This window comes from Brienomyrus brachyistius, chromosome 6 (assembly GCF_023856365.1).
Source record: "Brienomyrus brachyistius isolate T26 chromosome 6, BBRACH_0.4, whole genome shotgun sequence".
In the NCBI taxonomy this organism is placed as follows: domain Eukaryota; kingdom Metazoa; phylum Chordata; class Actinopteri; order Osteoglossiformes; family Mormyridae; genus Brienomyrus; species Brienomyrus brachyistius.
Genome location: NC_064538.1, coordinates 1895362 through 1920093, shown reverse-complemented (window position 1 = coordinate 1920093; position 24732 = coordinate 1895362). Strand labels below are relative to the sequence as shown.

The 24732-nt window shown below is 44.0% G+C and overlaps 2 protein-coding genes across 3 annotated transcripts in view; both read left to right on the top strand.

The window, feature by feature from the left end:
• Window positions 1-65: 65 nt before the first annotated feature.
• Window positions 66-9586, top strand: mxra8b (matrix-remodelling associated 8b). Its single transcript, XM_049017356.1, has 10 exons — window positions 66-627; window positions 3247-3273; window positions 3524-3829; window positions 3913-4014; window positions 4947-5387; window positions 7897-8040; window positions 8167-8197; window positions 8366-8442; window positions 8672-8749; window positions 8853-9586. The coding sequence occupies exons 1-10, from the start codon at window positions 591-593 to the stop codon at window positions 8876-8878; spliced, it is 1269 nt and encodes a 422-aa protein (XP_048873313.1). The 5' UTR covers window positions 66-590; the 3' UTR covers window positions 8879-9586.
• Window positions 9587-11603: 2017 nt separating this feature from the next.
• LOC125744520 (segment polarity protein dishevelled homolog DVL-1-like) overlaps window positions 11604-24732 on the top strand; it is a 34870-nt gene continuing 21741 nt past the window's right edge. The window contains exons 1-3 of one of the 2 annotated variants that reach the window (XM_049016422.1): window positions 11604-12050; window positions 21853-21922; window positions 23193-23314. In XM_049016422.1, coding sequence (XP_048872379.1) covers window positions 11881-12050; window positions 21853-21922; window positions 23193-23314 — 362 coding nt within the window. In that variant the 5' untranslated portion in view covers window positions 11604-11880. The remainder of the gene's footprint in view (window positions 12051-21852; window positions 21923-23192; window positions 23315-24732) is intronic. The other variant, XM_049016423.1, reaches the window with a different exon arrangement.

The following is a 24732-nucleotide window of genomic DNA, read 5'->3' as shown; positions in this document are numbered from 1 at the left end:
GAAGAATTCTAAGAAAACCTGAGAAAAACAGCGGGCCAGGTCGGCGAGAGGAGGGGTTTCTGTGAGCTGCATGCGCTTGTGGGTTAAGACTTTGTGCAATAAGGCAGTGTCATGCATTCTTCAGAAAATTATTACCATACACAAGCAGAGACGGAGAGGAACGGAGGGAGGATTATAAGGGCCACCTCAGCCCGTCTACATTGCCCACTTCGTTGAGTTTTTAGCGGGGTCTATAGCGTCGTATCTGAGACAGTTTTGTCTTTTGCCTCTTCTACTGGTTTACGTTGGTTTTATAGTTTATATGTTTTGAGATTTTGGGGATTCCGAAATACGTACAGCTTAGAAATGTTCTTAGATAATTGTAACCGAGTTGCAACAAGATGAAGGAAAACAAAAATTAAGTATCTAAAAATTACCGTAAATCGAATCTTGCTCCCAGTTATACTGAAAGTTTCACTTCTTTTTGGAGGATCGACGGCTGCAAACGTCCTTTAATGAAAGAGAATTAATACACGGTTAGAAACACCGTCAAAATACCCAACTAAACTTCAAGATTTCCAAGATTTTCTTAATCAACAAAAATACTCAGTATGAAGACAACCAAACTGAAAATAGTGATTTGTCACGGTAAGTTCTTAATCGTTTTACTTTTGCAATTATGGTTGAATTTCAGTGCACTTCTGCAGTAAATTGTGCTAAAAAAATGAAACTACAAATGCTGCAGATTTTCCCAAGACTTCCCAAAAATTATGATGAGGAAAAGATGTTTACTGTTTCTGATAGCTGTGTCTCTTTTAATAGGAACTGATTGAAGAAATGTAAACGGTTTGGGTCTGTATGAATGCGCATCTGCTTATATATAAACATTCAGTCATTATCGTACTCAGATATGGCAATGGACACATAGAGCTTGGAAGTTTGTGAACCCACACGAGTAGTATTCCTAAAGGCTACACATGAAACACATAAATCTGTGTTTTCCAAAACAAAATAGAAAAAACAACCCGAATTAATCGCCAGGACATTGAAATGCAGTATTGCACTCTTTTTGAACCGTGCTGTCTTGATTTATATACAGTCATTGGAACAGATAATATTTGGTCACAACAGTATGACCAGTTGTTTCCACTTTGTCCCGATCTCTCTCTCTCTCTCTCTCTCTCTCTCTCTCTCTCTCTCTCTCTCTCTCTCTCTCTCTCTCTCTCTCTCTCTCTCGCCAATTACGAAGCCCTTCATGACAAGTTTGTTTTCTAATTGAAAATAAGTAGCCTCGAATGGTGGCGATTGCGTCCTCTGAGTAATGAGAATGTCATAACGTGACTCAAAGCCTCTGGCCTGGTCATGTTTCCTTTCTTTCTCCCTCATTATAGGGATGTTAGAATTATTGTTTTCTCCTGGATTTTTTTTACGACAATGTGTTTAGGATTAAAGTTGTGCATGGTCGGCAAGTTTCACCGGCCACCTTCCGAGAAGGCGCTGAACCACTGGATCTGCGCTGGTGTTTAGTTAGACTGTGGCGAAGCACAAAACGGGGGTTTTAGTGGTAGAACTCATTAAAATGGGAGGGGGGGTGGAAAGTCTCTCTGTCTTTAAGAATTAATTATCTGAGGCAAGACTGAAGCACATCCTCTGAAGTAAAAGGCACCAGGCAAGTAACCCTGAGGCGAGACGCTACCACATGTAAACCTCATGTTTGTAGGCCGTGTGGGAAACCAGAGGAAACCAGCACAAACATGGAAGGGACAGGCAAACGGCACTCAAACCCAGGGCCATGGAGGTGGGAGGTCACAGGAGTCCGGAAAAATCACAGGGCAGAGCCTGAAATGACCATATTCCAATGAGAATGAGAAAAACTTAAAGGCCACGTGGAAGAAGAGGAGTCAAATACCAGTGTGGGGATCAGACCGAATTTAAAAGTATAAGTTCTCATGGAGAGATGAGCTCACTTACGTTCTTCAACTCCTGTGTGCTGATAGGTCAGTTTAGAGATGGTTCACTCACTGCACTTACAACGTCAGCAAAAAAATGTACCTATTTGTACCTTTGAGGGTACAATTAGGTGTCACCGCGGCTGTACCCTCAAGGATCTGCCAATTGTACCCTTAGCTGTAGGTAAATGTACCTTTTAAGGTAGAGAAATTGAGGAACTTTTTTGTACCAATGGGGGGGGGGGGCATTATTGTTGTTCCTACCTTGGGGAACAAAACTGTACCAGGCTTGTACCCCATTTTCTGGCAGCGTATGTCTGTTCTAAGCATGTGCTGTTAGCATGACTTAGCAGGTACAGAAAGATAAGCATTCCCATGTGACTCCATTCAGTATCTGGCACACCAACTATTTCCTACTCAAGTAAAAATGGATAGAGGTCTTAAGTCAAAAGTCTTTAGTTTGCATATTGGGGGAAAGGATTATTTTGCATCAAAAAGACAAACTTCACAATGTACTGACAGGAACTGCCCTGCTATCTTTAATGTCTCACCCAGCAGATAATCTTTTGTCTCTTAACCAACGATTATTTGCAACCAGACACACGTCGGATGTATATATAAAAGACGGAACTGGATGTTAGTATTGTGCTGTTAGTATTCTACAGCACAGGGTGAGATAAAACAGTGAGTTAGGGCTCTGTTACCCCAGTAAACATATTAGCTCATGCATTAGTGCATATTTACCAAGTGCTCAGTGATTCACAGTGTGTCTTTCCGCAGAACACAGTACTGCTCGTATCGCACAGGTACCGGTGTTAATGTGCTTATGAGTTTACTCTCTCCTTTCATGTGTGGTTGGACTCCTGCAGCACTCGTGGATATTGAGATGGTTCTGTGTGTGTGTTGGATGCGCTTCAGATGTGTTTCCAGTCTGAGCAGTTAAAACGTGGCGGTTTCATTTTCATCTTCTCCGTTCGTTTAATGTCTGCTCAGATGTCCAGGACGTTTGCAAATGATGGGTTCATGGGTAGCGAGAATTTTCTTTCATTACTCTTTGGGCTTCCAGAATAAATTTTCCCCTATATCATTTTGCACCTACAGAACTGGGGGGGGGGACTCATTAACCAAAACTATCAAACTAGGTTCACTAAAACTGTGAGTGCTTCAGTTGGAAGGTGGGATTTCTGCCCAGAATTTAGCAGAAAATTTGTCAGAGAATGACTGAATGCCTTGGTGTTTTCATTTTGTGACGTGTCAGCAGATATGTGTATGTGTCATGCCAGGCTGTGCTGATGCACTTTCCTTTTCTTTCCTTCAGTGTTTGTTGCTGGCTTCCTCACTTGTGGTAAGTCATCATGAATCATATCGAGCTCACAAAATAGCGCTTCTGCGATTATAGTCACCTGCAGACATTTACTGTTTTCTTCTTTGCTGTTTTTACTAATCCTTACTGATTTCTAAGTTCTCGGCTGTGTGCTCGTATTTAACAAGCATTGATGTCCGCTGATTAAACGTAGCGATTCTGGAAGCTGAAAGAGTATTTCCACGGTACATGCTAAGCGTGTGGTAACGTGGGGCCGTCTGTCTCGTGCCAGTGCTGGGGCAGATTGGCCAGGAGAGTGTGCCCACGGAGAGGCACGATGTGACCGCCCCCATCGGGTCACGCCTCAAGCTTCGGTGCCAAAGCAAGCGGCTGGTGACCGGGCGTGATCGCCTGGGCGACCAGCAGCGTGTGGTGCACTGGGACCTGTTCCGTGGCGGCCCAGACTACCCCCAGGTAGAGCGGATCCTGGACATGTTCCCCAGCGGCGACCGGCGACTCTACAACGAACTAAACAAGGGCCGCGTCAATATCTCCAAAACTGCATTTGTTGATGGAAACTTCTCCCTCGTCATCAAAGGTGAGGCGCTGTCCCTGTTGTTGTGCTTCCTCCGCTGGATGTTGGTGAAATATGACCTGACAGCTGTGTTTATCTCTGCTTAGGGGTCAGTATGAATGACAGGGGCATTTACACATGTCACCTGCATCATCACTACTGCAACCTCAACGAGACCCTCAAAATGCAGCTCAATGTTACCAAGTCGGGTGAGTGTCTGGCCCTCGTTGTCAGTGCTTCACATGCTTTACACATAGAAAAACATTTGTCACTTTGCTTCCCTAACCTCTCCTCATAGGCATGTCGGACATTCCCTGCACCACCAGCTCAATTAATTAATTAACTTAATTAGGCAAATAACCCAATGAAGTATTGATTATACAAACATGGTGCTAGTGGTGGGGGCGGCATGGTGGTGCAGTGGTTAGCACTGTTGCCTCACACCTCTGGGACCCGGGTTCGAGTCTCCGCCTGGGTTACATGTGTGTAGAGTTTGCATGTTCTCCCCATGTCGTCGTGGGGTTTCCTCCGGGTACTCCGGTTTCCCCCCAGAGTCCAAAAACATGCTGAGGCTAATTGGAGTTGCTAAATTGCCCATAGAAGTGCATGCGTGAGTAAATGGTGTGTGAGTGTGCCCTGCGATGGGCTGGCCCCCCATCCTGGGTTGTTCCCTGCCTAATGCCCATTGCTTCCGGGATAGGCTCCGGACCCCCTGCGACCCAGTAGGATAAGCGGTTTGGAAAATGGATGGATGGATGGATGGATGGTGCTAGTGCTCAAAAATACATACATGGGTGTATTGGATGGTCGCTGTAAATGCTGGGGTGACTTTAAGGGGGGTTCTGAAGTGGCTAAGCTGACACACTTTGACAGACGCAAAATCATAAATTTATAACAACATGAAGATTGAAACATTGTTTTCTTTGGCTGCCTAAGACTTTCACACAGTGCTATATATCTCTAACTTCTCTAAGTATAATGTCTCCTTTCTAAGTATTGCATGCTCTCTATTTAGTTTATTGTAACTGTACTCTCTCTCGTAAAAAGTAATCAGTCATAAACCTGTGATTGTTTATCCATGAGTTTATCCTGTAACTGTTTTAACGCCCTTCCTCTCTCCATTTTCTTCTTCTCCTCTCAGCACGTAAGGAGCGCCGCTTCTGGGATGGCGAGAAGGTCGTGTTCGTGGTGCTGCTGAACAGCACGGTGACCCTTCCCTGCGTAAACCGGCGCCCCCTGTGGACCAGGAGGCAGCGGGAATCCGAGCGGCAGGTGGTTCACTGGGACCTGCGGGCCCCTTGGGCCCTTCCCAGCAGCGCCGAGCGGCTCGTCGACCTGTACTCCGCCGGCGAGCCGCTGTGGCAGCATGGCTCGCTGTTCCAGCCTCACAGGATGTCGGTCCCCCCCGAGGCCTTCGCCCTGGGTGACTTTTCCCTCACCATCTCAGAGCTGCAGCCTCCCGACGAGGCCGTCTATATCTGCCACATGAACCACCAGTACTGCGGCCTGCGCAAGAGCATCAGCTACTACGTCAAATTGGGACCCTCCCTCCAGCCTGAAGACGTCCCAGATAAAAGCCCAAGTAAGACATTTCTCATCTTTTCTGCTCAGGGGTTCAGCCTAGGGGCTATTAAACAGGACGCACATGTTAGTGTTTACTTTAAGACCTGAAAGTGTTGCTATAGCTATATTGCTGCCACAAAAAAAAAACAGAGTTTTGCACAGTGATGCATTAACTGAGCTCTCTGCATCTCTTTGTGCTTCCCCTTGATCCTTGGCTTGGTACTTTCTGCGGTACTTTTTTCCTGATGCGTTTTTCCTGTGGTGGTTTTTTATTTTGGTACAACCTCTGCAGATTCCTTATTAGGGCGGCCATTTTATTTCTCCCAGACGTCTGAGAAACATCTGTAAGGAGACAGTGGCTGAACATAGTCTAGTTTTTTCCTAGTGGCTCCCTGTCTAACGCTGACTTATCTCCCTGCCAAACTCAGTCCCCTGTTTTCAGTTCTGACAGTGAATCCACATGTATAGCGGGGAGACTGACATTCGGAGTTTGATCTGTTTTTGTCGTCTGACCTAGTTTCAAATGGCTTTACCGGTGATCTTAAACCACACCCCCTGATTCGGGGGCTCTGCTCTGTCCAGCTTGCTCCCTTCTGGAGAGGGTCTCCTGCACAGATATTACCAGCTGGTGTCTGAGTTCACACAGGGAAAAGGCACAGACTCGTTTTAGAAAAGGGGAGAAGATTGTTTAAGGAAGAAGAAATATGGAGGCCAGAGATGGGGTGGGTGAGTGTTTTTACTGGAGAGACGCTTTTCGGTGAAGTCAGGAAGTGGCCTTATTCCTGGAGAAGTTTTTCATTTTTCTTCAGTTGAGCAATGGCTGAGTTTATGCACACAGCCCACAAAAGCTGGGAGGATGGGGGGGCGCAGAGACGCCAGCGAATCAGTGATAAACAGCGCGGCAGCCCGATCTCTCCTCATTTTCACATTCACATGCAGTCAGATTCCTGCTGGAAAGGGAACGGGCCGAGTGGCTGTAATAAACACCTTCCACGTTGGCCATTTCGGGGAAATGCTCAGGCCAGACCTCCACCCCAAAATAAGGAAGCCACATCTACATCTGTAGAGCATCTGGACAGCTGTAGCCCCCCCCTTCCCTGTAAAGGACTGGCCAGCTTAGGGGGGGGCATAAAAACAGATTACTCATGGGGGGGGGAGGTGTACTGGATTTTCCCCCTCTCCAAGTTCAAACTCGAAGACTCACTTTTTCACCAGTAGTGAAGTCTCATGTAGTACAATGTGGTATTGTGGTAAACAGGAACATTTATCCTTTTTTTTTGTCACACTGAAACAAATATGTGATTTAAAGGCTTATTTCTTGAAGTCTTCATGTCTTTTACTGCCAGTTCCCTAACTTCTGGTACTTTATATGAGTCGCTAGCTCTTTATCTCTGAGAATGGTCAGGATTTTTGTTTTTTGATATAATGCCAAACTACACAGCCTCACAGTGTCATGACACTTGGGTTCAAAAATACAATAAACAGCTTAATTTAGAAGCATGACTGCCTGCATGCAGCAAGGACACATTTTCCCCTGAATACCACAGAATGCTCAACACTGAATGTCGATTGAAAGTCTTTAAAAGGTCATTTAAAAAACCGAAAAGCCAACAATTTGTCCTCCATCCATTTTCTGTGACTATGCAACATGGAGTCTGGGGTGAATGAAGGGAAAGAATTAGCTACACGGACTGTAATGCTTAATAAAATAATCAATGACTGATGCAAAAATAATTAATGCAATGATAATCTATCAGTTTGTAATAAATGTAATATGGTATTTTTCTTAAGCCTATCTTACTTTCTCATAATGAGACACAATCCAAAGGAATAATTTCGGATTCCTGCTATCATTGAACTATTTAATTCAATCATTCATAATGAGTGTAGCCAGGGGACTTGACCTTTTCAAGGGCTGACACGCTAAAGCAAATGCAGCCCAATGCAGTGTTTCATGCAGTGAACCCACCAACTGCACCAGTCAGTCCTGCATGGAGTCAGTGCAAATCGTATTGCATTTATCCGTCCCCTTTTCATCTCTGCACTGGTCTCGCCTCTCACTTTTCTTTTTTCCCTCTTTGCTTATTTGGCAATAAAGAAAAAATGATACATGACAAAGTCGATTCAGCTTAAAAACACTCCCCCCCCCCCCCCCCCCCCCCCGACTCTTGCTTGGGTTTGGACGTTAACCCAAAATACAGGAAACCATAAAGAGCAGAGCTTCTGGGAGTCAGCAGAACACAGCGGCTGATGTTTTTCCATGCAGCTGCCCCCTCGCTCTTTCTGTAACGGTCCAGCGTTATCGTCCAGAGACGTGACACGTTCATGCATCTTGAGCAGCATTGTGGCGCTTATAAACCTCCCATAGTTGTTTTGACGTTTCTCTGCTAGATTTCATGAATCGCTCAGTCATTTGCGAGATCTGTCACATTATAGTTTTGCACCGTAAAGTTCTAACAGGTTGATTTAGGGTGCAGCCCTTCTGAATAATTAGGAGAGAATCCCAAAGTTATCTTTGTTTCAAACAGGCACCAGTGGTGTAGATGCGCCCGTGGTGAATGTCATCATATCCAAGCACGGAAGTTACCTCTACATCCTGACCATCCTCCTCATCGTCATCGTCATCGTCGTGATCTTCATCGTTTTGCTGACCTGCCAGTTCAGAAAGCGAGGTACAGAAAGTCCTGCCATTCCAGTATCATGTGACCTCTGTTGTTTTTTTTTACCTTATAGTCATATGACCTCAAATTTGACTTGTATTTCCCCACCTATAATGTTAAGTGTCTTTCTTGTTTCAGGGTTGGATTATCACCTACGCAGGACTGAACGGTGAGGATGTGTCCATTTATGCAGCACAAGACCGTATAAAAGTCCTCTGCATCATCACATGACAGCCGCAACATAACATTATTAATGGGCATGATTCACAGTCAGATTATCTGTGTGGTGTTATGAAATCAGTGCGTTTCAGACGTTATCTTCTGCTCGGTCACGCAGGGGCAACACAACCACTGGTGATGCAGGGATGGACAGCGTGGAGTTGAAGATGTGTAACCAGGCACACGACAGGCCAGGTAGGCAGCTGCGACGGAGGGACTAATGTTGCCAGGTGACGTTCTTAAGGTTCTTAACTGGAATTGTTCCATTGATAAAAATCTGCAGAAGAGGAACTATAAGTCACTTAGGACAAACGTGATTTAACTTGGATACAATCACCGCAGGAGAAAGAACATTGTTTATGTTTTCACTGTGGCTGTGGTCATTCAGGGGAGAACACAACTATCTATTTCCTCCCTGTCCTAGACTACAAAAACAACATCTGGAAGGAAAGGGTGGACGTGTCGAAGCTCCCTTCTCCAAAAGTTATCGACTTGGACACAGGTAACAAAAGGCAGCATCATGCAGGAGGTTTTGGGGGTGGGGGGGATATATCAGTGTTAGAAAAATAAACGTTTCCCTCTTTTTCTGTCCTTCTGCTCCACAGAGATGGAACGAAGGATGTGGAATTAACATGCATCACTCTATTGCTGGCGGGCCCAGGATAGATGCAGACTGAGCTGTTTTTCAAAAAATAAGTAAATAAATTGACACCAGTGAGAAGACAGAGCTGGATGAGGCACTGGGAACACAGGACCCGTGTCAATCTGCTGCTTCCAGTGTTTAAGGCCATTGGACCAGCTGTTTCCTGTCACTATTTCACAGACAGGTCTATTCCGAACTGCTTTTCTTTTGACTCAATAGTTTTACCGTCGCTACGTAGTTAAATATGTTGGTTGTTTGGTAATGTACGCTTTAGGTCTTTCTAGGATACTCTTGAGGAATCTATGCACAAATTTAGAGTAATAGAGGCCAGTTTATGCATATAACATGCTGGCTTGGAGCTTTTCACTGACTTTTTTACTGGCCAAATGTATGTAAATTAAATAAATATATTTGCTTAATATTCGTGTCTGAGACTTAACACTGTAGTACAGTATTAAATCCCACGCTGCCTTTAAATTATTCTATTGCTGTTTTATAAAAGTGTGCATGAGTTTTTTTTAACTTCTTGTTTCCCTATGGAGCTGCACCAATGGCAGAGACGGCGTAGTTTAAAGTGGACCGTAGCAGGCATGCAGCTTAACTTCTCGGACTTAAGACAATTGAATTGTACTGCACTTGCTTGTAATCACTCTGTGGAATAATCATTATAATTAAATAAACAGAGAAACTACCACACCTTAATCTTGCAGTCAGTACATTTGAAATTGCTGCAATAAAGAAAAGCAGAGACTGGGCACTTCTGAAAAAAAAAAAAACAGCTATAATCCATTTTATGGTGGTAGCTGGTTTTAGCTGGTATAAGACGGCCTTAGATGGTCATATCCCAGTGATTGCAGCTCCTTGATGGTTTAGCTGGGCCGGTCACCTGTTGGTCATGCTGGTGTGGCCAGCGGAACCAGCTAGAATGACCGTAGTAGGCTGGTATGACCAGCTAAACTATCAAACCATCACGCAAAAACATACCTTAAGCTGGTCAACTATCAGAAATTGGTCAATCATCTTAAACATCTTAAGTTGTTCAGGTTGGATTTTTTTTCAGCAGGGGAACAACATACATAAACTCAAATTAGCAAATTAGAACACGGTTAATCAATAAAAGTTCAGAAACAGATAAGACAAAGGTTATTAAATCAGGATGGTGTCGCCACGTCTTCACAACATGCAGATTACGCTGCGAATCCAATCTTAGTATCTTCAAGTATCGCTGATAATTATTTATTTGTACTTAAATATGCAATTATTGCGGGTATTTGGATCATCTATGCACCCAACGTAAATTCCAGAAGAAATGTTATCTGGTTTTGCAAATCGTTATCAGCCTCGTATAGTCTCGCTTTAACACAAAGCAGCAACTTCGCAACCGATATAAAACCAATAACTGTAGAGTTCTGAATGAATATTATTGTGTGTGGACATTTTTCAGGGTGCGAACTGCAAAATACAGACAGCTGCACGGCTTGATGTTTAGTCCGCTGGGTTTGTCTGGTTTTTGTAGGTTCGAGTGTGAATGTGAGCTGTATAACGTATGTAGCCTGAATTTGGAAAACTGAACAAATATGGCTAAATTATTTTTAAAAAATCTAAGCTCTACACCTTATTTACCATGGAATTAATTTAACATACGTTATAAGCCTGAAGCGAGATGTAATGTTGGTAATGAAAATGTTATGTCCATCTAAAACGGACAATAAAACCATTTTAATCTCACTTAAACACGCCCCATTTCTTAGAGATTCCGGAATGCCTGTCTTCTTGGTGTTGTGTTTCAAATCACAATACCAGACGCATATTTCTTTAATGTTATAAGTAGGGTGTAAAGCTGCCAAGTCTGGCGGAGCGGTGGCAGAATGTGCGAGCGAAATGTCGGCTGGAGGCGGACTAGGAGAGGGAGAGAGGAAACAAAGAACAGGGTTTTTCGGTTCTGTGTGCTCTGTTTTAATACAGACAGGCTAAGACTGCATGGTTCGAACTGAACCGTCCAATATGTGACCGTGCCAATAGAATATGCCGAAAGAAAGGAAAAAATATTTCAGTCTGAACCAGAGCTGAGCTGACAGGAAGCGAAGGAGAGCGTCACCGGCCAGACGTCCAGCATCCACTTAATGGCACCAGGGAGGAGGCTAAGTTGCAGAAATCACTTTTTCCCCTTTCAACAACAAAAATAAAAATATATAAATATATAATCATATTTTTTTGGAATACAGGCTATATAAATCAAATACAATTAATGATTGGTAACGTTTATTTTACACATATAGGGATAAGGAACTTGATGCTTGAATACTCAATTTTATAAACATTTCCACAAATTAACAGTAAAATCTATGAAACGCCGTCGGCAATGATTCTGCTTCATTCTGGGGTAATAATTTAATAATAAAAAAAATTATTTGCATTAACAGACTGCCCTCTGCTGTCAGGATCACGCAATTGAATTTTACATTTTAACAATTATACAGAAATATACGAAAATGCATTCCAACTGATTATAGACGTTCAAAGGTTTAGGGGGGGGGGAATAGTGGCGTGTTTTTTCTAGTTATTGGGACTGCAAAAATATCTAATATCACATTAATGAAATGTTGAATTGCTACGGGTATAAGTCTATCCTGACCACTAGATGGCAGTGTTGGGTAGGAAAATAACTGGAAAACGAATAATATTCCAAGATCGGTCTTGTAAGGATGTGAATCGTCCCTTCCTGTTTTACTACACTGTGCTACCGTACTGAGACACATTGGAGCCGCATAAGACACCCAGGTCTCGATTATGTCTGCTTTTCTGCCTATGCCGTCAAAGACAAGGACATTTTTGGCGTGAAATACATCGTAATGTTTATTTATTAACGCTATATATCGCTGCCGTTGTAATTTATATTGGACTAGTTGGTAAACTAGCTAAAATTTGTATTGAATCGCCACAGCCCTTTTTCCTTTTCCTATTTCAATGATTGTCCTAGCCACAATCTCATGGCGGAGACTAAAATAATTTATCATATCGACGAGGAGGAGACTCCTTATTTAGTGAAACTGACAGTTCCTCCGGAGAAAGTGACTTTAGCGGATTTCAAAAATGTCCTCAACAATCGCCCGGTCAACAGCTATAAATTTTTCTTTAAATCTATGGATCAGGATTTCGGGTAAGTCCCCGAACTGGATTGTTTCTCCTGTTTTTTTTTTTTTGTTCGGTGCTTGTACTGCATGCAGCCTCTCGATCGTCGGCGCTAACAATATTTTCCTTTCATTTGCGATGATTACTAAATAAGCCCCGTGGCATTTTGAACAAGGACTGCGTTGAGGTCACGTCGTCCTGCTTTAATTAGCCGAAACTAATTGTGTAAAAAGCCTGATTGGCACCTGTCTGTGCATTCGCGATTTCTCTATAAGCCTGTGACAGATTACATGATTGTCGTATGCAACAAAGCAACTGATTGCTGTTTTTCAGTATTAATGCGAAATATGACACGAATAGTTTTGCTGTACGTGGTGATTTTACGTATTTCCACGTTCTTGTATTGATGTTTGTATGTTGTGTGTCCTGGTAGCAGCCTTGCCACTTGTTCGCTCGGGCACTCAAGTTTGAAAACCGAATCACGACAAATACATATTTTACGTAATAGTATTGTCGCTATAATCCTCGACTAATAAACTGACAAATTAAAACTCCAGCGGAAATGTTGGCTTGCAGAAGAGAGCGTATAGCTATTAGAATACAGGGTTATTACCCGTGATTTGTAACCAAGTATTTTAAAGCAATTGCAAATGTGAATAAAGTTAACGTGGAAAGGCATACATATTCTCGGGCGAATAAAACATTTTGCAAATGACACAATTGCTTGGACACTAACACTCCTTCCCTGGAAACGTCGGTACACATGTATGCCGTGTCAGAAATGCATTTTATAGCCCGATTAAGAAATATGCGTCCGTATCACTGCTTTATTTGCATGGTGGATGATGAGCAGGCGTGGGTGGCGGTTTTATTTTTGACTACACGCCTGTTAGCCGAAATCTTTCGCCTTGTTCGCGTGTTTTGCTCGCTTGTTGCCCGGCTGTGGGAGTGGTGACTAGGTGAACGCGACTAATCCTTTCTGATTTTAAAGCCCCAGCGTTGCGGCGGCGGGTGTAGCTTCGCCCCGCGCGCGCTCCCCACCCGCGTGAGCCGCGCGCCACCCGCGCGGTGTCCGTGTCGCCTTCACCCTCGTAACGTTACGTTGCATCGCGAGCCGCACGCCGCGCGCCCGCCTCCACCCCGGGCCTTAATCCCTCATCCACCCACCCGGGAGCGGAGCGCTGCTGTCGGCGCGGACTAGGCCGCAGAACTGCTGGAATGCCCGGAGTGCAAACATGGCTGCCCCGCAGCGCAGGGCTGAGGAGCGGCGGGGCCTGTGCGGTTCACCGAGCGCCTCTGTGGCCCATAAACGAGAATGAGAAAAAAAATAATAACATTAAGTCACCTGTCATCATTAATCTATCCCTTAGTTTCAATGGCGGCATCCCGAGATTTATTTCCATGAACGCGAGCTGTTTTTATTTGTTAATTATAATAATAAATGGCTCTGTGCTTTATTATGAACAGGTTTACTATGATTTCAGTTGTATACATTTATTTGTTAATCTGGTGCGATTTACAGATAAGGGAAACTTAATTGTATAAATATACTGTATGTGTAGGACGTAAGCAAGAGTAGATGCTTCGGTAGCACTGTCTCGTGGGCTACTGATTAATTTTATAATGTAATTGAATTGTCAGTGTAAATGATGTGCTCTAAAGTTTTTATATTTTATATAATCTGTGGGCAGGCGTCAGTGTGAAATGTTAGACGTGACCAGTTTTAATAATGGTCATCGATATAGTCGGAAAGTGTTACATGGTTGAACTTACTTGTTCGAGGACCGTACTGGGAATTTCACAAATCTAGTGGTACAGGGAGGCATATATAGGCGTGAAAATTACTCACTAATGTAATTTAATCGTGTCTTTGTTTGGCCAAGTGGACTGTAACAAATAGTTATTTTTTTCTTAGACTTGGATAAGTCTTCTCAAAATCTTCCCAAAGAATGATATAATTAATTCCTTCTTTGAGTGACCCAAGGGGTAGCCATTTTTAACAACATAAAGGTGACATGTTGCACATGGAGTGAGGTTATACTGTGAAATGTAAATTTAACCACAAAAAAGGTTAGGAATGTTAAATAACCAGTGGCAAAAGTAGTATTATTCATAGAGAAATGTAATATGTAATTTGCCATTGTTTTTCAAATTATGAGAACTATCCTTAGATGGGGGCTTTTGGGCATCTGGACTGTGAGGTAAAAATGTTTGACTTCCTCTTTCTCGCCTTCCAGTGGGGGGGGGTGCTGGCTTTGACTGGAGTTTAGAGGTCAGACTGGTTATCTAACTGGTTTCCTATTACATGAGTTTATGAGGCTGGCTACATACGGCAAACCTTTCTTAATTTATTGTTCCCAGGAAGTGACCTGCTATGTGACTGCATGTCTGTCTTGTCGTTCACCTCTGGCTCGTATCGGCTCGGCCTTGGTTCAGCAGTATTGTGCACACGTGCGAACCGTTGGCGGTCAATGAAGATGTTTCACATTTCACCTTCGGCAGTCAAATCCAGCTGGCTTGAAGCAATGAGCATTTGGAGCCTGATTTGCATTTCCAGTCTTGCGGATTGAAAGGGTTAGGGGGTGATAATTGGCCAATCTGTTTGTGCCGCGGTGTAGGTGACTCTGATTGCCTGGTCACGTGAGATCCGCGTAAAGCTGTCCATGGCAGGGGGATCACGTGACGCGGCACACTCTGACCGCCGGGGTGGGAGTCGGGTGCCGCTGTTTCAGCTGCCCCAAGATCAGGCTGATTTCCAGGGGACTGGCTTCCACCCTCACAAAAGAAGCTTCAGCCCGACTCTGTGACCCTCACGGCTTGTTTACGAGCATGATGGTGATAAGTAATATCCTACCACTGCAGACTGGGGCTTTTTTATACTGAAGGCTGCAGGAGGAAAGCAGGTGGGAGAAGGAGATGTATCGTCCCTTTGCTGCTGCTAAAGGAGCATAAATTTCCTCAAGAACGACATAAATATGGCCTTTACCTCCATATGCAGCAGAGGAAGTCAAAGCTGACTCAAAACATGCTTTGAAATACAAAGAATCGTTTTATTTTATTTTTTTGCACTGGCTGAATCTACACTTTTAGTATGCAGGTTAAGACACAAACTGCTGTACTTAAAGGCTCCAGGAATCTTTGGCAGCACCGTGCTGAAGAACTACAAACAGGACTGGCACTACAGCTCTGGATGGTGGAGCCCCCGGCCAATCAAAGCCAGGCTTCCACATCTATTTTTATTTATTGGAGTTTTTCCATGTTAGAAAAGGGAAAACTGGTGCATTCGGAATTGTATGACATTGTTTTCCACCACATCTTTGCATTTAACATAAGGAAGACCTGTAAACTGGTAGTTAGGCCTTCTGAGGGGGCATTTCTGGGTGTCTGAGGGGGCATTTCTGGGTGTCTGAAATATTGGGAGCCGGATAACTTGTGTCACAGCTGTGGGCAGCTAGGCTGAGAATTCACCCAGGCCTGATTTTCCTAGAACCTTTAATATTCCCTGCATAAGCTGTGTTGTGACTTTGACACCCCAGATGGAAATTTGGGGGGTGAAGCCCTGCATGCTGCCCCAGTGTCATTTGAGTGGTATTTCCCAAGTGGCCAGGAACATCAGCCCAACAGTGGGTAAAGCTGTTGACATGTATTAAATCACAACATAGTTAAGTGTCTGGAATTGTAACTGTTACGTTGTTGGTCCTTCCAAAGTTGCTTCAGTTAAATATTTAGTGTAAAATTGTAAGGTGCCCTGTGGCCTGATGTGCCCAGGGTGTACCTCACCCAGTGCCCTTCCTGGGGTGGACTCCAGATTGCCAGAGCTATAACTGGATAACCAGTTGCTGAAAATGGATGGATGGAAAAATATTAAACAAGCTGCAGCCTTCCTCGTATCTTGCACTGAATTTAACCACTGAAAGTCGATGGAAACATGTTTGCAACAACAGTGTTTGTTTTTCCCCTTCTACAGCAAAACACAGCTGACGGCATCCCGAAAATTAACATAATTTAGCATGTTGCCATAGTATGATGTTTAGTGGGGGTGCTGGGGAAAATGCTGATAGGTCATTCCAAGGTGAACATGATAACTGAAAAATACACGGATACTTCGGCTAAACAAAAAAAGCTAGTTAGAAACAACTCACACTTTGAAGAACCATAATATATGAGGTATCTCAGAATGATGTTTATACTGTAGGTAGAAGTTTTGCAAGTAGCAATGGGTGACTGGTAACTGGAGAACAAATGTGATCTATTGTATTGGCCAGAACACAATTTAATGTGAAATGCAAAAAAAGAATAGTAAAATTAACGTGAATAATAATAATTTGGCAGTGTCTAGTGTTCAGAGATGTTGCTCGCTGCAGTACAGACATGCTTGCGTGACATGTAACTGGAGGATTGCTTCATTTGGGGTCTCCCCAAAGAGAGAAGAGATTTTCACCTGACTCTTAGGGTGAGATTATCTCCAATTTAGGGCACGGAAAGGGGAAACTGAGGTGTGATACAGGTGCGTTTTTATACTCTTCAGCTGACTTCAGACTAAAAACATCTCTTGCAAACACAGATGATAGCAGTGCTGTTGGTGCGGCTGAACCCTGCAGTAGCTGTACGACGTTAGAAGGCTGGAATCGCAGCTTTTCATTTGCGTTTCGCTGTGATGGGAGAGGTGGAAGGTGACAGGTCTCGGCTCCACCCCTCCGCCTCATCTCGCCTTTAATATGTGCACCCAGTTCAGCTGGGAGGGGAGGCTGTTTCCTCACCCTGTCCTATAGCTGGGTACAAGCCAGCACTCAGCAGAGACGCTTGCTAATTGCACTGCCTAAGGACGTACTCAAGCGGGAGGCCGTGTTGCCGTAGGGGATCTATAGAGACGCCCGATAAAAGCCGAGCTCGGTTCGCCAGAAAGTTTTAGTGGCTTTTCAACACTGTGGCGTTCCTCCTGCAGATTATATCGACAGGCTCGATGATCATGTCTTGGCGACCAACAATAACTGTAATTACCGGATGTCTTGTGTACAACGTGAAAAGAATACATTTTCCTTCTTTTTTTTTCTGCTTGATTTTTTTCTTCTGACTCTGAAGGTTTATTGCTTCTTTAAGCTGTTATTTCACATTCTGGGGAAGAAGTATGAATTCCTGTAGCGCCGGCCTCCACATAAACGCGTAGACTTTTTACTGTTTAATTTCAGTTCGGTATAATGAATGTCTGTTGGTTTTTGTTCGGCGTTGAGCCTCTTAAATATAGCCCAAGTGGCCATCGATCATCCTTTGATTCCCACTGAAGCCAGCAGAGGTTATTTTCGCATTAATAATGAGGGGATTTTAAAGTGGATTCCTGCTGCACCAGTGTTTGCATGACGCCTGTGACGGCGTCAGTCAAAGGAAACGGGAGTTTTGCCGCACCTGGGGAAAATCCACGGGCTACCCTAGTTCAACATGCACGCCTGGGTGTTCCTGTACCCTGAATCAGTCACATCCCAAACAGAAATTCAGTACACATAACGTTATTTAAAACTACGTAGAACAGAAATGCTCTGTGACAGATACATGGCTTTTCCATTGTGTTCTCCTTCACTGTCTTCACCCTTAGACCGGTGTCTCCCAATCTAGTCCTCGGGGACCCAAAGTCGGTCCGTGTTTTTATGCACTCTTAGCACCCTGTCAGACAGCCGACATTTTTGCTCCCTTCCAGCTCCCCAGTAGGTAGCTGGGAGGGAGCAAAACGTGGGTCCCTGAGGGCCGGATTGGGAAACACTGCTTTAGGCTATTCACTCTGCAGGTCCTTAAAGTAACCTGTAATAGCTGGGAATTTAGCACTTTAGATCTAATTTTAATTTAATTTAAAAAATATATAGATATATAAGATTTATGAATCGAAAGGTATACTAGATTTTACTGCTGCTTTTAGCCAAATTTCCAAACAGTCGTCCCTTTATACCATTTTGGAATATTTTTGATTTGTTATTGTCCCCACAACCTTGATCAGGATAAGAGGCTAAAGATGGATGGATTTCATACTGTAGTGATTATTCAGCTCTTCTCCGGCTCTCTGTTTTTGCCATATACAGGACGCCCTCATTCTGTTTATCTTCCCGATGGGCTCCGAAAATCTCACACACAGACTCATGAAAGGAACAGCAGCGAGATGGAATGGATTGTTGCCTCTGTGCATTTCGTAATCAGATCGCGGAAGACTTCTGCATTGCAGGCGGGGATGAGGTTTCTTGCTGCCAGGCTACTCGGATAGCTGGCATAACAGAGGTGGCAGCTATTATTTGGAAGGGAACGTAGACTTCAAGAGGTGCTGAAATCCAAGCCATATCAACAGGTTAAGTCACATAGCTTGGTTTTTAAGCCTTGTTAGATCTGTTGATGATACTACTGTGAAGACATATTTTTATAACTTTCTTTTTAATGTTAAACAGTCTTCTACAGTAGTTGAGTGGCAGACCACGGGGTGGGGGGGGAGGCCGATGACATCGGCAGAAGGTCAGTGAGTAATTACAGTGTCTTTTTTTTTGTTTTGCGAATGCATAAATGGTTATGTCAGTGTTAAAGTTGTGGGCAGATTAGCGGCCTTTGCCTCAGCAGGATACACCTCTGTGGCTATGATCAGAAGGTCCGTACTTCGAGCCTGGACCTTGGCAGAACAGTTACCTTTCTTTTGGGCCCTTGATTAAGACTCTTAACCCCCCCGAAATACTCCAGAGGCTCAGAATGAATGCCCTGACCCTGCATTCGCACCCGAAGCCGGCTTCCTGCCTAAGTTCAGGAACTTCGTTTTTGGTTCTCAGTTGCTGGGCTGTCTCGACCAGGAACTTTTAGAACATAAGAACATTAGAACTATACAAACGAGAGGAGGCCATTCGGCCCATCAAGCTCGCTTGGGGAGAACTAAACTAATAGCTCAGAGTCGTTAAAATCTTATCTAGCTCTGATTTAAAGGAACCCAAGGATTCAGCTTGCACTACATTATCAGGAAGGCTATTCCATACTCTGACTACACGCTGTGTAAAGAAGTGCTTCCTTAAATCCAGCTTGAAATGTTCTCCCGCTAATTTCCACCTATGGCCACGAGTTCGTGTATTTAAACTAATGCTGAAGTAACTATTTGGTTGAACAGCATCCAAACCTGTTCGAATCTTATATACCTGGATCATGTCCCCTCTCAGTCTCCTTTGCTTGAGACTAAACAGATTTAGCTCAAGTAACCGTTCCTCGTATGACAAGGAGGTCCTCCTTGGACCTTTGTAGGTCCTGGCCACTTTACTGTGTCGCTTTCCACCGTACAGCAAGAACTGTGACCTTCATGCTAAATAATCATGAGTGACGCAAAAAAGCTTGTAGGTTAAACTTAACACGTAATTTTCTATGAAACTACACCACCACTCCAAAAACAATGGAGGATGAACAAGTTGATTTGTTAGTTGTTTGTAAGTTATTGGGGGGGGTCAAAGCAGGACACCTCCTTATTTTTCCACATAATAAAAATGGTGTAAAATTAAGCAATTGTCATCGGAAGCACCAGCAGACAGAAGTATATTGGTTATCGATCAGATTTTCTGATGCAGATGTATGGAAGTACAAGGAAAAAGGTATTTATTAATGCATTGAATGTGACTGAGATAAAAAAATGTATTCCTTCTGCTCAGTTTTTGTTCCACTATCTCCGGCGTTTTTGCATACCTTCCAATTTAGCGGCGTGCTTGTGGTCAACCGATCTGCAAGTTCATTGACATAAGACCCACCCCGATAGTTTGTGTTCGACTGAAAAGTACCTCGTCCTTTGTGGGGAATAAGACAAGGTAAGGGTTACTTTATGTTATCGTAGTTATGATTAGCGTTATGCCCACAGAATTCAGTGGAGAGTCTCCACAACCACAGGAATACATGAACCTCAAGTGCAAGATGGGATATGTGAAAAGAAGCATACCGGTCTACCTGTACTTGTGCAGTTAGTAAATACAGCATCATTTCATGTTTTTCATTTTATTTCTTTTTGCAGAAGTGCTTGGATAGAGACACTATCTTTTAATTTTCCAGAACGTCCAAGTGACTGTTTATTTTAATTGAAGTTGTGCATAAACTTGCAAGATTTATTGCAGTACGGACAAAACATAGGAACAGTGACAGAGTCTATCCATGTTAATTGCCTTGTAAAAGGTGCCTTCTAATCTCATGATGCAGCCTTTTCTGAAGTTACAGCTAATTGTCTTCAGCAGTTCATTTCAAGCTGCTCTCAATCATGAATTAGCATTTTCTCTTGCTAAGTACACAACATGGTGAATTCATGATTTTCCAGTTTATTAATTTACTAATATGCATTGCTGGAAAAATCCAGTTTGTATATGTGTTGTTAGAATTGATTTTTTTTTTCCAATCTGATTTTTTTTCCATCGGCTGGTTGGTATCGCGTGACAAAGTGGACTAGGATGCTGCGCCTGTCAATGGAAGCTTGCAGGTTCGAATTCCATGGTCAGCATAGTGATGTCACTGTTGGACCCTTGAGCTACACCCTTAACTGCAATTGCTCCAGGCACTGGCTGATCCTGCTGAACTGTATGTTGCACTGGCTGAAAGTATCTGCTAAAGAAGTTAGTGTGTTGTTTTTCTTATATTTACTTGTGGCAGCTAAGTTTTCATTCCGGGATATGAAGGAATTGCCATTTTATCCACTCGCATTCCATCAGCCCGTCTGTTCTGTCACAGTTCCTCCAAGTTTGCCGTTGGAGAAACGCGGCAAGAAATCTTGAAAAGTCATCAACCTCTTTTTTATTTTCCCCGAAAGCTGGTTGTCTTTGCCAGCACCTGAACAGCCACCTGCGTGGCCGGAGCGAGCTGCGCCGCACGCACCGCGAGCTGAGAAGGAGCCCAGCGTTTAGATTTCACCCTCTTCCATCATATATAAATACTTTTATCCTGTACGAAGTAAAGAAACCAAGCTGTGTTATGCAGAACAGAATGATGGGACTGCAGCAAAACTCTCATTTGAAGTAGTTTTGAAGGTTTCGGTGCCTCGGAAGGAAATGTGATATTTGGTGAACGCGGGGCTCTCACAGGTGACAGGACGTATCTCACAGCTTTGACTCCCAACCAGTCTGTCTGCTTTGCGTCAGTCGTCCCAACCCCCGACATGTCACCCCTTCCAGTTCCTTGTGGTAACTATCTGGTAGCTCCCCCATGCCGCTTTAGGCCAGTCCTGTAGAATGTGACACTAGGGCAGCAGGTGTGCCCTGGTTGAGGTCAGGGGGTAACCGAGACATAATCCCCTGCTGGAATTTACAGCCCTGGACAGGCACTTCTCACGGTGGATGACTCTTCCTCTGCTCTGCCGCCCTTTTTGGTGTTTACTTCCATACACGTGATTTTCACCGCTGTGACCAAGGCTGCCGCAGCTCAATAAGTCCGTGTTAATGAGTTGATCGCTTGTAGACTTCTCATGTGAATTTGTCTACTTAACTTAAAGTGACAGGTGGATCAATGCTGTTTGCTTGGTATAAAAGTAGGGGCTCCTTTATGTGAGTCATTACGGGACCTGTTGAGAAGAGCTTGATTGACGGCATACAGGAGATTTGTGGTTTTTCGGCGGTCCGCCATGACGCCCTCAGGATTTCCAGGTCATGGTGCTCTGGCTGCATGCAGTTTAATTTTTATTTGCCGCATTATGTGAGAGTTGCTGGTTTCTGGCCCCTCGAGTTTGTGGAAGAGTCTGAAGGCAGAGAGAGGATTACGGACTTGCCGCTTGCTGCTCTGACCTGATCTTGTGTGCCCCTCTCTCTCTCTCTCTCTCTCTCTCTCTCTCTCTCTTTCTCTCTCTGTCCATCCCATAGGGTTGTCAAGGAGGAGATTTCTGACGACAATGCCAAGCTGCCCTGTTTCAACGGGAGGGTGGTGTCCTGGGTAAGGCTGATGGATGGTGTCCTGCAGGGCGTGGCTTAGCATGCCGCTGTGGGGCTCGCCACGGAGCGGGTTACATCACCGCTTCTGCAGTACCCCCAGCCCCCCTTAATGAAGTCATCAGAATGCAGTTACCACCTAATAGGCTGCACCTTGATGGGATGTATTTTATTTTAAAAGCTCAGATCTTCCGATGGTAATTTTTCACAGAGAATAACATTAATATTTTAATGCATATGCTGTGTATATTCAGGGACAATAACATGATACCAGAACTCAAAGATCATGTTTGCTGTGGTCATTAATAATACAGTACACAGCACAAAATGGGAATCTTTTAGAGAATCCAGAGATTATAGCTTCACGTAATCGTACATCAGTAACCGTAGCAGCAAAGTTTCACAGAGCAGAAGGTATCGCTTTATAGCAGAGGTACAAGCTGACTTGAATACAGATTAATGTTCTAGATCAGAAGCTCAGAAGTACTCAGTGCTGTACGTTTTGACAGTAATGTTGTCTCAAGACAGTGTGTGGGGAGCTTCTAGAAAAACGATTCGAAAAAAGGACTCTAAAGGACTGCGGAGAAACAGTGTAATGTGTGAGCAGTTCAAAGATCGTAATACTGTTTACACATTTTGTGCAATGTCAAGATAAACTATTATTTATTTTCATCATGAAACGTATGCAGCATTGGAACAATTCACCTCCTAACAGTTTTTCAACCTGGAGACTTCCAGCTGTGTGATGCCATTTGTATTCATAAACGGAAATTAAAATATGGAACACTAAGTCCTTTGTAGCTGGTGCTGGGGAGCCCTGGGACCTTAATCTCTGCCCGCTTCTGTACGGATCCCCTATGGCAGACTGCTGTAAGGTTCTTATTTGTTCCTTTAAGAATGGGCTTGGTACCCAGCCTGCACTGCTTTCTATAAGCTGTTTTACACCACTGTCAGAGAGATATTAATGTAATCTGCTAATGTCCAGATGGTGTCCTGGTACCAGGTGTTAGGCTGTTAGGTAGAGATCGACAAAATGATGCTTCATGAACCATTTGCTGTATTTTTTAACCCCATAGATGATACTCTTGGTTTGCTTTCGGGCATGCTTTGTACCCCTTTTTTTATCAAAGAGCACCATCTAGTGGGGTCAAAAAATACAGCAAATGGTTCATGAAGCGTGATTTTGTCCATCACTACCATTAGCTGATGGGGCTACCTTGGGGCAAACTGCGGTGTATCTGATGGTCTATCTGTGGCATTCTGTCTGCTGTCAGCTGGTGCTGGCCGAGAGTGCCCACTCCGACGGGGGATCCCAGTGTACCGAAACCCATCCTGAGCTCCCGCCTCCCCTAGAGAGGACTGGGGGCATCGGGGACTCCAGACCACCTTCCTTCCAGTGAGCACCTGCACTCCGCCACACTTCCATAATACACACTCACAAGACGCATGTACATTCATGTACATTGATACTGAAATGCCAAATTACACACGACCATACATATGCACTTCCAAACCTGTAATTTTAACCAGCAGTATCTCTAGACCACCAAAATATTTGCAGATTTTTCAGTCCCACTAAAAGGATCTGTAGTATCTTAAGTGCCAGGTTAGCAGCAATCATTCAAGCGTAATAGTATGTTCAACATGGTGCGGGTTTCACACTAGGGGGCGGGGCTGCCTATCAGTGCTGAATGCTCGCTACCACATGTGTAAACCCAGCCCTCTTGACCTTTGTCATAGTTCGAGATATGGAGTATGCCATCTGGTGGACAGAAGGCAACCATGCATATCTTTCAGGAGACCAGCACCAGTAACAGAGAAGGCCTATGCCAGCACTACCACCCCCACTCCACTGCATCGTTTTGAGAAGAACCTTGCTTGTGCCAGACCTCTGACTAAATGTGCCTGGCACACACTCAGCCCTCTCTGCGAGGCTGTAGCCTGCTGGTCGTCTGCCCATTACGATGCCCTTAATAATGGATGCGCTCCAAACACAGCAACAATAATCTAAACATCTTGAGGGAGCTTCTCCCCAGGGAAGCCGCATAATGTGCTCAGCCACAAAATTTGCTAATCCCAGCAAAATTACCTGTTTTAAAAATGGAATGAAACGAAAACGGCTGGTGTTTCCACTTTTAATGTACACTGGGTTGGCTCTTATGTAAAACTAGATTTGAACTCTAGCACAATATTAAAGACGCTTTCCCAGCAACTTAGGAGCAGGCTAAATTTAGAAAAGAAACTGCTGCAAGCTTGTTGCCGTCGAGGCCACCATTGCCGGGTCTATATTGAGAACAAGCAATCTGTCAAGTCACGGTATCTGTTTTTATTGAGCGTTTCACATTCGGACTCTTTTCTGCCCTCTGCTGACTGCTTCGGTCTCTTACCCCCATCTTATGACTTGTAGGCGTGTCGGCGTGTTTCTAACCCCATCTTGTGGCGAGAATGGGGAACACCCAATAATGGGCGTTCCGTCGATTTCACCGAGGCTAGCCTTTTTTTTCTCTCTAAAAATCTCTTCTTTTTTATTACAAATGCTGACATCATTGATAATCAGAAAAATAAACGACGACGTGTGTTACTTTAAAGGATAGAGAATAATGATGAAACACCAGTTCGCATTTCCCACGAGGTTACTCAGCGACAGTCTCTCTCACTCAATTTGTCTGACCCAGTGCGACTGTTTGCTGTCTACCTGGGTCTCGGTCGTCACATGCCAAAGCAGTCCTGTGACATCCGCTGTGTAATGACAGGATCGCTGTTTGAACAGCGCTGGGTAACATATCCACAGGCGCAAGATATACTGGGTTGCAT

What these genes read in the sequence shown, in the direction of transcription:
- mxra8b (XM_049017356.1), top strand. Translation starts at nt 591, where the DNA reads ATGAAGACAACCAAACTGAAAATAGTGATTTGTCACG. An exon ending in CTTCTCCCTCGTCATCAAAG is followed by an intron (nt 3,830 to 3,912) that starts GTGAGGCGCTGT and finishes ATCTCTGCTTAG; the next exon opens with GGGTCAGTATGAATGACAGG. An exon ending in CGTCCCAGATAAAAGCCCAA is followed by an intron (nt 5,388 to 7,896) that starts GTAAGACATTTC and finishes TGTTTCAAACAG; the next exon opens with GCACCAGTGGTGTAGATGCG.